The sequence below is a fragment of the Beta vulgaris genome, chromosome 4, assembly GCF_026745355.1.
Source record: "Beta vulgaris subsp. vulgaris cultivar EL10 chromosome 4, EL10.2, whole genome shotgun sequence".
Lineage (NCBI taxonomy): Eukaryota > Viridiplantae > Streptophyta > Magnoliopsida > Caryophyllales > Amaranthaceae > Beta > Beta vulgaris.
Window position 1 is genome coordinate 57,144,371 of NC_079205.1, and position 17,050 is coordinate 57,161,420.

Here is a 17,050-nt window from a genome sequence, read left to right on the forward strand (position 1 = left end):
TAGAATCTTATTTAGCCTAAATTATAAGAAAAAATAGGTAAAAATAGTGAAAAGTTGATATGGCAAAGTCTATAAAAGAGGGTGAATATAATGGATAAACTCACCCTTAGTCACAACATTTGTTTTTTCACGCTTTCCAACAGTTCAACTCTATTGTTGGACACAACGCTGAATACACATTAGGTTAAGATACACTCCATTCACCTTATTTTCCTGAACTTAATTAAATAAAGTCGAATTATACTGATTTGGCCGGACGCAAAACTTCTCCTCGAAAATTACACCACCACCTAGACTAGACACTTTGGCTTGAAATGAAACTTTTTTTTTTTTTTGTGAAAACCCGACCTGTGGTGAAATATGATTTGAACGCAAATCATTAAACCGAGATAAGGAAGCATTTGTATCATTCTAAGGAATTTATCATTCTTGCAATTCTTCATTCTAAGTCACGTCTCCGGTGACCGCACCTTTCTGAGGCCACGACAAAATTACTAGTATTATAAATGCATGATCATATTAACTGATTAGCTTTATGGAGTCCAGGATCCAGATATCAAGACCAATCTCCCCACAAATTAAATAAACACAAAAAAGAATTCAAGTCAAATCAACAAGGGCGGGCTTTTTTGTATTATTATTGAACAAGTAAAGATTTAAATTTATACCATCACGAATCTATCAATTTCCAAAATTTTACCAACTTAGGAGCAAAAACCATCAATAGAAAAAAAAAAACTAATAATCACATATTATCAAAACATGCCACTCTTACATTGCCTATAATTCAATGGAGTTGGTCGTTATAACTTATATAGAGGTCACTTCTACAAAAGAATCATGAAATTTGCATTTTCAGTTAGTCAGTACAAACGGTTTTGTTCTAAACTAGAAAGACTTGGCCTTTTTCTTGGAACATAAACATATAGATTATAGATAGTGATACTCCTATTTTGTTAATTAACAAACCAGTGTTCTGGATGAATAATCAAGCTGCAATTTTTTAGTTGGAACCTTGTGGCCTTATGACCTATGGGGTGAATTGATTGCATATTTGCATCTATTCATGAGAGATGTGTGGTTCATGTACCCCTATAAAAATTAGATAGTGTAAAATGTGTGGGGGTAATTTAATTAGTATAGTTTACAAATTTTGAGTTCTTTTTTCTGGAAAACCATATATTTGAAATTTTTTGTGATATTTGTGATTATAAATGTGTATATTAAGATCTTGTTCTTTTGGATTTGTGAGTGAAAACCAACTGAAATGAACTGAAACTTTACACAAAATAAAGGGGACCATCAAACCCTCTACTTATATTTTGGTTTAAACAGATTCTTTTTCACCCATCCTAAATTATCAAAGGTATGCTTTTCTCTAAACTTATTGTATATTTTTAATTTATTTTGCCTAACTTCTTAACTTTTCTCGCACAAAGAAAAATGAAAAGAGTAGCTACAAGTTTAGATGATTTCAACAGCAGTTTAAGTGAAATGCAAGGTGAACGAATTACAATAAGGAAAAATATAGAAGAAATGTTGGATTACCTAAACAGCGAGATGAAAAGAAAATGAGGTTCATGATGTATCAATTGGTGATGACCAAACCATCTCTTGATGCGGGTGAGTTCGAATACTATGAGAAGCTAAAAGAAGAGTTTATGAAGTAGTTTAGTTATAAGGTTGTTTTATTTAGTACTCTTCTTTCATAATTCTAGTATTTACTATCCTAGTTTGTATTGTTTTAATATTTGTTAATATTGTTTCGAAATTATTTATGTTATTGTTTTAATATTTGTTAATATTGTTTCGATATTATTTTATATTGTTACAATCTTATCTTCTGAAAATCTTATATTTTGGGATTGTGTAGTCCTTTCTTATCTTCTGAGATTGCACTCTTATCATCAAATGTCTATAAAATATGAATTGGTTGAATGATAACATCACACCATAACACCATCCTTCTTTCTACATACAAAAAATAGCATTCTTCTTCTTTCAAACCACTTCATTCTTCTTTTCTTCTTGCAACAAAAGGAAACATGAACTTGGATTACAATTCTTCAAGTTCAAGTGATGACCAGTTTGATGATATGGTCAATAACATGATTTTATACAATGCGTATCTTGAAGAACAAGAAGACTACGTAATTCAACAAGCTGTTCAAACAGGTGTTGCTCCAATCATAGAAACCACTCAAAGAAGATCTCCCAAAAAAAAAAAGAAAATTATTCCAAGAGATCGTGATGATGCAAATCATAGGTTAATGAACGATTACTTTGTTAATCGTCCTCTATATACCGAAGACATGTTCCGACGTAGGTTCCGTATGCATCGTCCTCTTTTCGTTCGACTTGTGGACGCAGTCGCTGCGCAAGAGCCATACTTTCAACAACGACCAGACACAACTGGGAAGCTAGGTGCCTCCACTCTTCAAAAATGCACAGCAACATTGAGGTGTCTACCATATGGATCGGAATCTGACGCAGTCGACGAGTACATCAAAATTGCTGAATCAACAGCAAAGGAGTGCCTTTTGCACTTTGTGCGAGGAATTCGAAAAGCTTTTACGATCGAGTACTTAAGAGGCCTACAGTAACCGACTTGCGACGCCTCTTACGTGACGGGGAAAGGCGCGGTTTTCCTGGAATGATGGGCAGCATAGATTGCATGCATTGGCAATGGAAAAACTGCCCACGAGCATGGAAAAGGTTGTATCAAGGTAGGTCCAAATCTGCAACGGTAATTCTAGAAGCCGTGGCCTCTGGAGACTTGTGGATATGGCATGCATTTTTCGGGACACCGGGAACTTGCAATGATATCAATGTATTGACACGCTCTCCGGTGTTTGATGATCTTTATCAAGGAAGAGCTCCTGAGGTCACATTTAATGTGAATGGTAATACTTATAATAGGGGATATTGCCTAACAGATGGGATCTACCCTAAATGGGCATTGTTCATGCCAGCAATTCGACTCCCACTGTCTCCCGTCGATGAGTTGTTCACCAAACGTCAAGAATCAGTTCGAAAAGACGCCGAACGTGTGTTTGGGGTTTTACAAGCACGCTTTGCAATAATACAAAGGCCATCCCTCATTTGGGATGAACACTTAATGTGGGAAATAATGCTGGCGTGTATCATTCTTCACAATATGATTGTCGAGGAGGAACGGGATACATATCTAAATTATCAAGACGCATCAGACTTCGAGCAAGAAAAGGCCTCGATTGCTAGTACTTTGTCTAGCCATAGGCTTGAAACATATTATGTTCAACCTGGTCGCTACAATGATATAGGGATGCAACAATATTTGCAAAGAAGAGTTGATGCGTGGGATAGAGATGTTTACAACTCCTTACAAAAGGACTTGGCTCAACACATTTGGCAAAGTTGTCGCCAATCAACCAATGATGAGTGAATTATTGTTTGTAATATTAAGTTTAGTCATTGTTGTAAGAAATCTCAATTAAGTAGCTTAATTAAAAGGCGAGCATAAATTAACGATTTATCGTTTTAATAGCGTGATTAGCAATTTACGTAGCGTAATTAGCAACTACCGAATTAATTAGTGTTTTTAACAATAAATGTATTATTTGTTTTAGTAAAAATTATCAAATTATGTAGCTTAATTAAAAGGCGAGTGTAAATTAACGATTTAATTAGTGTCATTATTTAGTGATTAATTATAAAATTAATTAGCATAATTACGATTTTTTAATTTAATTACAAAGAAATCATGTTAAATATGGAGTATGTAATCAATAGATAAAATATTGGTGGGGTATGGGAAAGTAGGGGAGAGAGAGAAAATGTGGTGGGGTATAGGAAATAAGAGAGAGAAGATAAATGGGGAGGTAGATGAGTGGAGGTATGTATTTCAAATTTGAGTAAGGTAAAATGGGGAGGTAGTGGAAAATGAGGTGGACAAATAAGGTGAGGAAAGAGAAGAAATGGGGTGCCCCATGAATGGAGATGCTCTTAATGAATGAAGGTGTGGAATTGTGAAATGGGAAAGGTATGTGATAAAGTTAGTGAAAAGTGATGTGGACGAATGAGATGAAAAGAGAGAAATTATGGGGATGTTAATGAATGTTGATGCTCTTAGAGCATCTCCATTCATGGGGCACCCCATTTCTTCTCTCTCCTCACCTTATTTGTCCACCTCATTTTCCACTACCTCCCCATTTTACCTTACTCAAATTTGAAACACATACCTCCACTCATCTACCTCCCCATTTATCTTCTCTATCTTATTTCCTATACCCCACCACCTTTTCTCTCTCCTACTTTACCATACCCCACCAATATTTTATCTATTGATTATATATTCCATATTTAACATGATTTCTTTGTAATTAAATAAAAAAATCGTAATTATCCTCATTAATTTCATAATTAATCAATAAATAATTGACACACTAATTAAATTCGGTAGTTGCTAATTATGCTATGTAAATTGCTAATCACGCTATTAAAACGATAAATCGTTAATTTATGCTCATCTTTTAATTAAGCTACTTAATTGAGATTTCTTACAACAATGGCTAAACTTAATATTACAAACAATAATTCACTCATCATTGGTTGATTGGCGACAATTGTGCCAAATGTGTTGAGCCAAGTCTTTTTGTAAGGAGTTGTGAACATCTCTATCCCACGCATCAGCTCTTCTTTGCAAATATTGTTGCATCCCTATATCATTGTAGCGACCAGGTTGAACAGAAAATGTTTCAAGCCTATGGCTAGACGAAGTACTAGCAATCGAGGCATTTTCTTGCTCGAAGTCTGATGCGTCTTGATAATTTAGATATGTATCCCGTTCATCCTCGACAATCATATTGTGAAGAATGATACACGCCAGCATTATTTCCCACATTAAGTGCTCATCCCAAATGAGTGATGGCCTTTGTATTATTGCAAAGCGTGCTTGTAAAACCCCAAACGCACGTTCGACGTCTTTCCGAACTGATTCTTGACGTTTGGTGAACAACTCATCGACGGGAGATAGTGGGAGTCGAATTGCTGGCATGAACACTGCCCATTTAGGGTAGATCCCATCTGTTAGGTAATATCGCCTATTATAGGTATTACCATTCACATTAAATGTGACCTCAGGAGCTCTTCCTTGATAAAGATCATCAAACACCGGAGAGCGTGCCAATACATTGATATCATTGCAAGTTCCCGGTGTTCCGAAAAATGCATGCCATATCCACAAGTCTCCGGAGGCCACGGCTTCTGGAATTACCGTTGCAGATTTGGACCTACCTTGATACAACCCTTTCCATGCTCGTGGGCAATTTTTCCATTGCCAATGCATGCAATCTATGCTGCCCATCATTCCAGGAAAACTCCGCCTTTCCCCGTCACGTAAGAGGCGTTGCAAGTCGGTTACTGTAGGCCTCCTTAAGTACTCGGTCTTAAAAGCTTTTCGAATTCCTTGCACAAAGTGCACAAGGCACTCCTTTGCTGTTGATTCAGCAATTTTGATGTACTCGTCGACTGCGTCAGATGCTGATCCATATGCTAGACACCTCAATGCTGCTGTGCATTTCTGATGAGTGGAGGCACCTAGCTTCCCAGTTGCGTCTGGTAGTTGTTGAAAAAATTTGTCTTTCGCAGCGACTGCGTTCATAATTCGAAAGAAAAGAGGACGACGCATACGAAATCTGCGTCGGAACATGTCTTCGGTATATAGAGGACGATCAACAAAGTAATCGTTCATTAACCTTTGATTTGCATCAGCACGGTCTCTTGGAATAATTTTTTTTTTGGGAGACCTTCTTTGAGTGGCTTCTATGATTGGAGCAACAATTGTTTGAACAGCTTGTTGAATTACGTAGTCTTCTTGTTCTTCAAGATACGCGTTGTATAAAATCATGTTATTGACCATATCATCAAACTGGTCATCACTTGAACTTAAAGAATTGTAATCCAAGTTCATGTTTCCTTTTGTTGCAAGAAGAGAAGAAGAATGAAGTGGTTTGAAGGAAGAAGAATGATATTTTTTGTAGAAAGAAGGATGGTGTTATGGTGTGATGTTATCATTCAACCAATTCATCTTTTATAGACATTTGATGATAAGAGTGCAATCTCTGAAGATAAGAAAGGACTACACAATCCCAAAAAAAAAGATTTTCAAAAGATAAGATTGTAATCCACTTTTCAGAAGATAAGATTCTCAATAGATAAAAAATATTAAAACAATACAAACTAGGATAGTAAATACTAGAATTACGAAAGAATTAAGGATACTAAATAAAACAACCTTATAACTAAACTACTTCATAAACTCTTCTCTTAGCTTCTCATAGTATTCGAACTCAACCGCATCAAGAGATGGTTTGGTCATCAACAATTGATACATCTTGAACCTCATTTTCTTTTCATCTCGCTGCTTTTGGTAATCCATCATTCTTCTTATTTTTCCTTATTGTAATTCGTTCACCTTGCATTTCACTTAAAGTGTTGTTGAAATCATCTAAACTTGTAGCTACTCCTTTCATTTTTCTTTGTGCCTTAGCCTTCTTCGCACCATCCGGGCGAACTGATACAACTTCATCACTTGACCTTTTTGAACTTGATTGACTCACAACAGTTGAATCGTATCCGGGTTGCCATCTTGAAAGGTGTCTCATTCCCATCCAACAATGGTACAATTTGAAAGCTTTATTATTTTGTTTTTGTTGGTATAGTTCATGAGCTTTAGCCTCTACATCCGTAATAGTCATTCCACTTGATTTCATTCGCTCGGCTTCACCGAGTTGCGATACCCACAAAGTCACGAGTCGGTTGATGGTTCTCCATTGCGCTTTAATTGACTTCATGGTCCTTGGGTGGATGAGTGATGGTTTTTTTACCACTTCAACATCGTAGATGTGCTTGATTTCTTTCCAAAGCTTTGCCTTTGACTGATCTGTTCCCACTAATGGATCACCACCACAATTAAGGTATCCGGAGACCAATGCTATATCTTCATCATGTCCCCACCTTTCTTTTAGTATCTTATCTTTACCTTTTCCACCTTGGTCCGCTTCATCTTCATCATCATCATCATAAGCATCATCATCGTCTCTGAGTTGTTGAGTTTGGTAATAATCTCCAATCGGTATTCGGTTATTGCTCCCGTCTCCCCCTGGAGTTGTAGGATTTTGATCCATATATTGAGACATTGGAGATGAGAGATTCACCGGAGTATGGGGCGAGGTTTCAAAATTAGAAGGTTGTTGACTTTGGAGTACAAATGCTTGGAATAAGGCTTGGATTTGAGGGTTATTGAGCATATTTGGATCAAAAGCAATATTAGTATTTTGACGATTTGGGTTTTGTTCGAAATTTTGATGGAAATTTGGATTTTGTGGGGAATTTGAATTTTGTTGGAAATTTGGATTACGTTGGAAATTAGAATTTTGTGGGGAGTTAGAATTTTGTGGGAAATTTGGATTTTGTGGGTGGTTGAGATTAAATTGATAATTTGGGGTTCTTTGAGGCCTATTTCCATAATTAGAATTATTAGGATTCATAATTATGGATAATTTGTTTGGAAGTATTTAAAGAGTAGAGGAATAAAATATATAATTAAGATGAGAAAAATTAGAGAAATTAAAGATTGGAAAAGGTAGAGAAATTTGAATGTATCTAAAATATGGCATAATTGGTCTCTATTTATAGACAATTAAAAAATATGAACGTTGGTATAATTTTTTTTTTTTTTTATTAGCAGATTTTTTTTTAAAATGGCAAAATTATGCAACGGCTATTTTAAAAAATAACCGTTGCTTTTAAAGGGGAAGTTGACATTTGGCAGCCACTGATTGGTGCTGGGCGCGCGCGTCAGGCTGGCAGGGCCAGCTGTTCAGTTTTTTTTTTCTCTCTCCCAAGTGGTCCTGTGCCACGTGTAAGCCTCTGATTTCTTTTTCATTTGGGCACCTCCCCTAGAACTTCAGCATGCTCATTAAATGGGGAACCAACCCCACTCATGTGGAGCCCCATTTGAGGAGAGATACTCCATATGGGGAGTGTCTTTTAACCCATTGGAGGTGCTCTTAAGTAGAGTACATGCGAGAGCTAAGTTGCACTTCCTCCGTTTTTTTTATTACTTGCAACGGTTTGACTTTTACACTATTCACCAACTTTACTTAGTTTATGTTTGGTGATTTATAGTTAAGGAAAAACATATTCATATGAGATCTTGTTAGATTCGTCTGAATGTATATTTTTCGAATATATACTTTTTATAATTTTTATTTATCGGTAAGTAAACATATTGATGATTGAAATTATGCATTGACAAGTGTGAAAGTCAAACTGTTGCAAGTAAAAAGAAACAGAGGAAGTATTTTTTACTGTCATTTTTACTATGTGGCAAACTCAGTGGGACAAACCAAAATGACTATTAAGGCAAAGTTGAAGAAATGGAGATGGTATGTGATAGGGATTTTAGATACATAGTAGGTTGCGAGGTTATGAGCTAGCTACTGGACAAGGACAATTTGAAGTTGAATAGAGCTTAGAATTTGTTTCAACAACAAAGAAATGACGATAACTCAATTTCATATACACTTGTACAAGCACATGTAACACTGTATTTTTTGTTATTGGTCTAGTAAATATAATCATTTGAATTTAACAAGATGATGAAAGCTTTTTTTTTTAAATTAACATTGATTCGTTGATTCAAAGTTATACGACATCTACAATAAAAGTAGAAACTAAACAAATACATATCAAAATGAAATAAATACAACGGTTTTTTCACCAACTACCCTCGAGTTTTTACGAAATTCACCGAGTACCCTCGCACTTTTGAAAATACACTTGGTACCACTCAGTTTCAACAAAATACACTCAAATGCCCTTAATGACTAACGGCGGTTAACTTCGTTAACCTCTGTTAGTCATTAATCCTTTTTTTTCAACTCTAATTAACCACTAACCCTAACCTTAATCCTAATCCTAATCCTAATCCTAATCCTACCCATAACCTTAACACTAAACCCTAAACATAACCACCCTCCCCACCACCCCACCACCCTCATCCCTCCCCACCACCCCTAACTAACTTTGGTATAAGAAGTATGTATACAAGACGTTAGCAGGAAAAAATAGGGCGACATTTAACAAAAACCCTATTTTGAAGAACTTTGGAAGCAAAGCCTTGTTTTCTCCACTAACTCGTGAAAGAAAAATGAAGTAGTCTTAATGTCAGCTGCAAACCCTTTGCCGGTCATAATATTGACAAGCTCCAACGCCTTTTTCACATCATTACGATGAAGGAATCCACCATGACTTACCATTTTCTTCATTAGCTTGCATTTCTGTCTCGCAAACTTTAAAAACCATTGACGGTCATCAACAATACATCGATATCAATATAATGAATTGGTGCACGATGTGTGTAATTTCGACAAGAAAAATGAGATAGAAATGGAAATCTCAAGTGAAATTTAGAAGGCAAATGGGAAAGAAAGAAATGAGGAGAGAGAGGGAGAAAAATACCAGAAGAATGACCAACTCCAGACAGAGAAGAACAACAGGATGAAGCTACAACACCACGACTTTGCTCCTCAACATCATCTCTCTTTTATTCATCTTTCTTACCATAACATCTGTTACCATAGAAACTTTAAACATGCTCCCTTTTTTAAATTGCACCGTTCATTTTTGACACTATTAATCAACCAACTTTATTGAGTTATCTCGTGTCATTACATGAGAAATTGGTCGTGCAAAGAGCACCCACCAACGTGAAGTTTTGAAGCCTTCGGCCTTCCTACTCAAGACTAAATGTGGGATAGGCAAATCTGACCAACTCGTTAATAACTTACTCTAGCTAAGATTGACTAAATGCAAATCTGTTTAAAAAGCCAAGGGAAATGTTTGCTCATCTTTTCCAAAACTCGATTAAAGATAGAATAGTAATAAGATCTGGTTATTCGCCTTATTATAATAACAAGGTGTTTGATAATAGCAATTCAAAAAAAAGCAAGAGATATAATCAGAAGGGTAAATAAACTCCATGAACAAGAATAATAAACTTACAAATAAGATAACTGTGATATCTGAGTTTATCACAGTAATGGAGACAGAGATAAAGCACAATTATCCTAGATTAGTGTTCCTGTATCTAACAAAATTGTTGTGAATGCGATTATGTATATTAGCGTAAAAAGTATCATCTCTTCGACCTTTTCGATGTATTGCCATTTTTGTTGCCCTTTTTCAAGTACTTCTGTATCTCCTCTCCGTCGTCATCTCCCATGCCTTTTCTTTTCTTCCCACCAGACTCCTTCATTTTCTATACATCCAAAACAAATGGGAGATTTATAACACCATTAAGAAAAAGATCAACACAAAACACAAAAGTAAACATATGTACCATTTGTGAGATCCTTTTAGCTTCGCTAACACGTTCCAACAAGAGTAAAACTTCCTCTTCCTCGGCAGCATACTTAGGTAGCTTTTTCCCTGCATCTCAGATGATAAATACAGGCCCCAAAAGAAAATAAATTAATGTATATAATGCTCAAAATAATACTCACCTATCAAATTCTCTATCTGGATAAACCACTCCAGCTCGTACTGATTGACCAGCGAGATGGCAACCCCTGACCTTCCAGCACGAGCTGTTCTTCCTACCCGATGTATGTAATCCTGAAACCAACAATAACACATCAAATTGATACATCATACATACATTAGAAGCAGATTAAATCTCTACAGTCAAAACCCGATAAGCACTTCCACCAAAACAAGGCAGATGAAGAATGTCATTTAGTATACCACGTAAGCAACAGCAAAAACAAAAAATTCTCACAGCAAATGCAGAAAAAAGGAGTAAATATAACCACCACCAAGGACAATGATACTTGCGCCCAAAAACAAAGAGGGGAAATAAAGTATGCACATAGACCTATTCCTGCAGATGGACATTGAACTCATCATCTCCTAAACCATGCACAAAATGCAACCAACCCCCCAATAAAAGATAAAAAAGAAAAACACCAATAAATAACTATACTGCAGAGCCAGGGGCATCAAAAAGTGACCTTCGAATTGGCAGGAATGTCATAATTAATCACCATATCCACCGAAGGAATATCAAGACCTCTACTTGCTACATCAGTGCAAGTAAGGATACTGCATTCACCAGCTTTAAACTTGTTTAAAGCTCCGAGTCGTTTTGCCTACCACAAACAAGTAGGGGTCAATCAGTATGAAGGGCATAAAAAAGAACTTCTAAATTGGAGGACCAAAAACCTTATATATTAAAAATTAAATTATAATAATATAAGTGGAAAGAAAACCTAAGTTATTCCCATTAATCGATACAGCTCAAACAGATAAACAACGGTAATATAAAACAAGCAGAAAGCAAACCTGAGTCATTTTTCCATTAATTGGAACAGCTCTTAGACCAAGGTTACGGAGCATGAGTGCTAAAAGATTAGCAACTTCACATGTACGAGTGAAAACCATCGTGCTTCCAGACAACTCCATCAAAACATACACCAGATAGCAATCCTGAGAAAAGAAAGAGTACATAAAGAGTAAGACTTAATAGAAATCTCCAAGATAAGCTACTCTGTATGCCAAATGGGGAAGCGATCAAATAGTCAAGCGCATATCTGACCTCATATCAGCAAAAAGTAATATATTGTATTGGCCAAACAAACTAGTTCAAGGCTTATAATACACATCATATATCACAAGAATGTTACATAAATAAACTCTCGGTCTGCGGATCATTTCCCAAGTCACAGTGACAAGGTATATCAGGATCAAAAACTGCAGAGTCCAAATTTTCTAAGCCGCACAAATAAATAGAATGAAGCACACAACGAGACAAACCTTGTATTTTGAAGGAAGAAAAAGATATTCCTGCTTCAAAGTATCAACAGTAGAATATTTAGATGCTGCCTCAACCTGGAAAAATAAATCATATCAATAGGATTAAGAAAATACTCAACTGTCTAGATAAAGATGTTAGCAATAGTGCAACTGGATCTCACCTTCACAGGATTTCTTAAGCAAGCCCTTTGGAGCTTCTTAACCTGCCACAAAAAAGGCCTTGTTCATATTTTCCCCCAAAAAAAGTACCTCATCACTATCGAAATTAACAACTGCCAGTAAAAAAATTTTAAGATACAGCCTGTAGTCACCCCAAAGAATTCAAAAAAAAAAAAAGAACGCCATGATGGACATAGGTAACTCCAAGTCCTCAATGAGAACTTGGTGAAAGAACGGAAAAAGATCAAATAGAAGTTCAGTGAATTCTCTTGAATTCCTGCCAATACATGCACAAATTCAATTCCTACTAACAGCAGGTTACCAAAGACAAGCAATAAAAAGGAGTAATTGTCATAACTTCTTATCAGGATCAATTATATTCAGCGGTTACCTTTTTTGTCATAGTGGCAGAAAACAAATAAGTCCTTCGCTCAAGAGGGATAACTTTTAAAATATCATCAAGTGCTTTCTCAAAGTCCTCATTCAACAATCTGTCAGCTTCATCCAGTACCTGCAACATCGTGGTAAGTAAGCACTAATACATTACAAAAATGCCGCAAAAAAATAAAAACAAAAAGAGACCAAAAATGGCATCCATATAAATGGTACTTGCACCAAGCACATTCTTGAGAAAAAAAAAATAGACATTAAAGTACAGACAGCAAATTCTCCAGGCTGACTGGTGTGGCGTAAGCTATAGGGAGTCAATTACAAATTCCCAAATTACAAACCTTCATATCTTTTTGTTCCACATTAATATTGTTAAAGAATCATTGGAAAGAACCGATAGTCTCCAACAACTAGAAATGACATATATACAGTTAAGCATTTGACACCAAACTCCAATTGAGAGAATAATATAATATTAAAACTTAACAGAACCAAACAATAGCTTTAGTGACTGAGATATAAACATGCACTTGGTCAGAATTAAATTGGGGCTAGGTACAAGGAACAACGAACCCAGGAAACAGAAAATGTGACAGACGCATAACAAGATAAGAGAATTTTCTATTAAAAAAGAACTTGCGGTTTAGAAATTTTAATGGCATTGGACGACAGAAGGATGGGCTAAGACAGCTTAAAAACAAAACAGATATTAGATACCATCTTTCCTTTTTATTCCTCCTCTCTTCTCCTTGTCTCGGGGGTGAGGGGGAATGAACAGAAATGGACAGATGATGCGCCGGGCTGAGGGGTGCAGAAAATCAAGACCACATTCGAGCAGGCAAAGAGCTGATGTCAATACAAGTTTCCCTATCTAGCTAACCAAGAGAGATATTGTTTCCCAAAGTTTTATACACCCTCTATCCCACAGTAAGAGCACCAACTTGTAGCAAACAAAAAAGTAGAAAACAGATCCATACAAAGTTTTCAAGTTATAAGAAGTCCCCAATTGGCAGCTAGCAATAAAATCAACAAGTTTTAATAGCTTCAAAAACAGATGATGAGCACAACCCGAATATTTATCCTCACTAATCAGCATTCAGCAACACTCCCAAACTAATCTAGAAAGACAGTATCATGGACAATGAAATGGAGCAGGGAAATCAGTCTAAAATGACCCTACAATTGTTCACATCACATAAAACAGTTCACAAAAGGACATAGGAATTCATCCAAATGGAAAATGAAAATTATGGTCTGCTCGTTTTGAAGGAAAACTTTACCCCTTTTTTGTTGTTTGGTTGGAAAAGGAATTTAGAAAAGAAAACTGAAGTGGAAAAAAGTTTTCCATCCCTTTTTAAACATTTTCCTCCAAAATTTGAAGGAAAACCATTTTCCTCCATTCTCTCATTCCCAATATCACAATTTCCCTTCTTAGCTTAATAGTTTTCCATCAAACCAAACAAAAGACACCTACTATTCATTTTCCACCAAAAATATTTTCCATGGAAAACGTATTCCATCAAAACAAACAGACCCTTAAGGGTGGTACAACATAGTCTATAGATCCACTTACAGGTCGATTTTTATAATAAATAAAAACAATAAGTGCGTTTTTCTCCACTTACAACCAGGCATCTGTCTTTATAGACGAAAAAAGGTCAACTAGTTCTATGATATAGGGATAAGAAGGTATGATACATGATAAAACAATAGACGTCAGCTTAGCAAATAAACCTTCCAACAGAAAAGATACAGCCCATATGAAGGCAGAACATACCAAATATTTCAAGGTACGAAGTGAAAACCCTTTGGTATTAGACAAATGATCCATGAGACGTCCAGGCGTCCCTACCTACAAAAAAAAGTAAAATTAGATGACAAAGAAGGAACAGTAACATAGGTTAGAGCAAGCGCAACTGACATACTCCCACCATCCCAAGAAGATAACAAACAAAAACTAGAGAAATGCAATGTTTCCTCATGCCTTCTGGTTTTCAGATACAGCAAAAGGATTAAACCCCACACATGCCTTATCAGTCTTCTACCACTGAATCAAAAATACAATAAGGTGCTGACCTAGGCGCGTTGACTTACATTCTCTAATAGAAAACTGCAGGTCAATACTCGAAAGTATTTCATTGGCTCATCACCATGCAGATCTTCAGACCACAACAAGGCCATGAGCCGTTAACAGAAACTGTTGAACACTATGACAAAAGCTTGCTCTGCCTGGCTAATTAATTCATCTTTCCTTTCTCTGGAGGGCAGGGGGGAACGATTAGGTTGGGAGTTCACTAGCGTGTTATTCTCGATAGAAAGTCCAAGAAATTATATGCACAATTAATGCACCCTAGTAGGCTAGTACAGTACTAAGCAAGTTTCAACGATCAGTCATTTATTTATTCAAAATCATGCAACAATGTAATCATGTAATAGAGAAAAAAGAAATGCCAGCAACCACGTACTATGATATGAGGCCTTTTTGCAAGAGCAATTTGCTGCTGGTTTATGTCCACTCCACCAACAAGCTACAACAGATATAAAGTAGTCAGCATCCAGAGAGCCATATAGTAATGAAATTGCTTTCAGACACAAACAAAGTCACGTAACTCGCTTCAAAAGAGCAATTATATTCAATACATTTGATATCGATATAAAGAAACAAATAAGATGATAATGAGATGGAGCATTAACTAATTCCTTCTAAGGATTACTTCATTGCATAAATCTAAGTCAAGAAAGAACCAAATGGTTCATGTGCATTTATTGTAGAATTCTTCTACATCCCAAGCTTTACTACATGGCCAAAAACTTCTTATCCCAAAGCTCCACGATGTAAAGCATCATGTCCAGCAAAAGCACGTTGATGAAAAGTATTCAATGCGGATGCACTACAAAGCTTACCACTGCAGTTCTCAATCCGATGCTAGCTCCTAAAGCTTCAAACTGTTCAGCAATTTGAATTGCTAGCTCCCTAGATGAACAAAAATAAGACAATAAGAAGAGAGGTATCATACATTCATCATAACTCAAACGTAATCACATTAGAGCTTATATTGGAAAATGCACGCATACGGCACAACAGAGAATGGTTTACAGGACAATAATATGCAAAGTCGATTATCTTTTTTCGCAAAAACTCAACCCAATAACACACCGAGAACTTACCGAGTGGGAGAAAGCACACAACCAAAGAACGGCTGAGGTGATTTTGCATCCAGTAAAGCCTGAATGATTGGCAATGCGAATGCTCCGGTTTTACCAGAGCCAGTTTGAGCAAGTCCAATTATATCTTTGCCTGTAAACTGAAATTATCACTTGAAATAAAATTCCAAAAATTAATCATGAATCAAAATTCAGAAGAAAACAAAACAAAAAGACCTTCAAGAGCATGAGGAATAGAATCCGCTTGAATTTTGGTAGGAACAGTCCATCCTAATCTCACACAAGCTTCAACTAAGTCCTCGCATACACCAAGCTCCGTGAATGATTTCACTTCTTCCTCCATCTTTGATCACAACAACCAAATGACGTATATACTAGTTAATTAAATTGAAAATTTCTTACTCAAATATTGAATGCTAAACTACAAACTTTGAACACTTATAACTTACAGTATATAGTAAAATTATTCCTAATAATACCTTCAAACTTTTGGAATCGTCGAAAAATTCCTGCAATCGAAAACTTTTGAGATAAAAACTGTGGAACGAAATCTGTGATTGATAATCTGTAACTTTGTAGAGAGATATCAAATTTGTTTTGTAGTCGCCGCAAATTCAACGCGCTAAAATTTGGAGAGTTAGGGTTGCAGACTTGCAGTTGCACACTTGTGTTCTTTCTTAAACCCTAGCCTCTTCCCCAAATCAGTGGTGTTTTCTTTAGGGGTTTACGTCGGTAGTATTTTAGGGATCAAAGTTCGATTTTATGGTTTGTTTGTTTTTCTGTGAATTAGGATTTAGTTAAGAGTCTTAACTAAATCCTAATTAACTTGAGACAAATCAAGGTGATATATTTATTTCTAGTTTGCATTGAAATTGAAATACAAAAATATATTGGTATGATTATATGAGCTTGTTGTTTAACCATGTTTTTAAAAAATTGGGTCCATATTTTGGGTTTATAGTTTAGGTTTAGTAATTAGTAAATGAAAAATATATAGGTCTTGTTTGGTAAAGAGAGGTTTGGGGTAAAATTAGAAGTTTGAATTCATATTAGAGGATTTGATTTGTCAATTCTCAAATTTGAGAATTCGGTAAAAAGATATTTCAATTAGCTTATTGAATCCAAAAAGCTCTTTTTGAAAAAGTTGGGGGATGAGCTTTTTAATATTAGAGGTTTGTGTATGAGTGGACCAACAATAAATTATGCATATGTCCTTATTGGTCATCTTACACAATAATGTAGCGATCAGATATTAGTTACTTAGCAAAACGCTTTTATACAAACAACTAATACAATTAGCTAGTCAAATCAACCAATACAATTAGCTATCATCTATCAGGTAATACAATTAACTAACAGCTATCCGCTAATTGTCAAACAAGGGCATAATAAGTATAATTCATACTCCCTCCGTCCCGAAATAGGAGGTGTTTCGCAATTAGAGTTTTGGAGCAAAAAGAAAGTTTTGGACCACTTTTAG

General features: G+C 35.8%; 4 protein-coding genes across 7 annotated transcripts; 2 read left to right on the forward strand and 2 right to left on the reverse strand.

The window, feature by feature from the left end:
• Positions 1–2,045: 2,045 nt before the first annotated feature.
• Positions 2,046–2,603, forward strand: LOC125496777 (uncharacterized). The gene has a single exon (XM_048642352.1). The coding sequence runs from the start codon at positions 2,046–2,048 to the stop codon at positions 2,601–2,603; it is 558 nt and encodes a 185-aa protein (XP_048498309.1).
• Positions 2,604–2,656: 53 nt separating this feature from the next.
• Positions 2,657–3,424, forward strand: LOC125496778 (uncharacterized). The gene has a single exon (XM_048642353.1). It carries the CDS (start codon positions 2,657–2,659, stop codon positions 3,422–3,424), a length of 768 nt encoding a protein of 255 aa, XP_048498310.1.
• A 1,152-nt stretch (positions 3,425–4,576) lies between these two features.
• On the reverse strand, positions 4,577–5,950 carry LOC125496779 (uncharacterized). Its single transcript, XM_048642354.1, has one exon. It carries the CDS (start codon positions 5,948–5,950, stop codon positions 4,577–4,579), a length of 1,374 nt encoding a protein of 457 aa, XP_048498311.1.
• Positions 5,951–10,006: 4,056 nt separating this feature from the next.
• LOC104890558 (DEAD-box ATP-dependent RNA helicase 10) lies at positions 10,007–16,364 on the reverse strand. 4 transcript variants are annotated; one of them, XM_048643395.2, is made up of 14 exons: positions 16,020–16,364; positions 15,787–15,913; positions 15,574–15,710; positions 15,310–15,379; positions 14,871–14,933; positions 14,183–14,257; positions 12,407–12,526; positions 12,018–12,059; positions 11,857–11,931; positions 11,386–11,529; positions 11,055–11,192; positions 10,548–10,659; positions 10,385–10,473; positions 10,007–10,303 (listed from the first exon to the last, which is right to left on the reverse strand). In XM_048643395.2, exons 2-14 carry the CDS (start codon positions 15,796–15,798, stop codon positions 10,181–10,183), a joined length of 1,200 nt encoding a protein of 399 aa, XP_048499352.1. In that variant the 5' UTR covers positions 15,799–15,913; positions 16,020–16,364; the 3' UTR covers positions 10,007–10,180. The 4 variants fall into 4 exon arrangements, with proteins under 4 accessions (XP_048499352.1, XP_048499351.1, XP_048499350.1 ...); XM_048643394.2 differs by having other exon boundaries at positions 16,050–16,363; XM_048643393.2 differs by having other exon boundaries at positions 15,574–15,703; positions 16,020–16,362.
• Positions 16,365–17,050: the final 686 nt, after the last annotated feature.

Coding starts and splice junctions, on each gene's coding strand:
- LOC125496777 (XM_048642352.1), top strand. CDS start 2,046: ATGAACTTGGATTACAATTCTTCAAGTTCAAGTGATGACCAGTTTGAT.
- LOC125496778 (XM_048642353.1), top strand. CDS start 2,657: ATGGGCAGCATAGATTGCATGCATTGGCAATGGAAAAACTGCCCACGA.
- LOC125496779 (XM_048642354.1), bottom strand. CDS start 5,950: ATGAACTTGGATTACAATTCTTTAAGTTCAAGTGATGACCAGTTTGAT.
- LOC104890558 (XM_048643393.2), bottom strand. CDS start 15,913: ATGGAGGAAGAAGTGAAATCATTCACGGAGCTTGGTGTATGCGAGGAC. Junction 14,258..14,870: donor CAAAAAGGCCTCATATCATA/GTACGTGGTTGC, acceptor TTTTTTTTGTAG/GTAGGGACGCCTGGACGTCT. Junction 11,193..11,385: donor TTAATGGAAAAATGACTCAG/GTTTGCTTTCTG, acceptor TGTTTGTGGTAG/GCAAAACGACTCGGAGCTTT.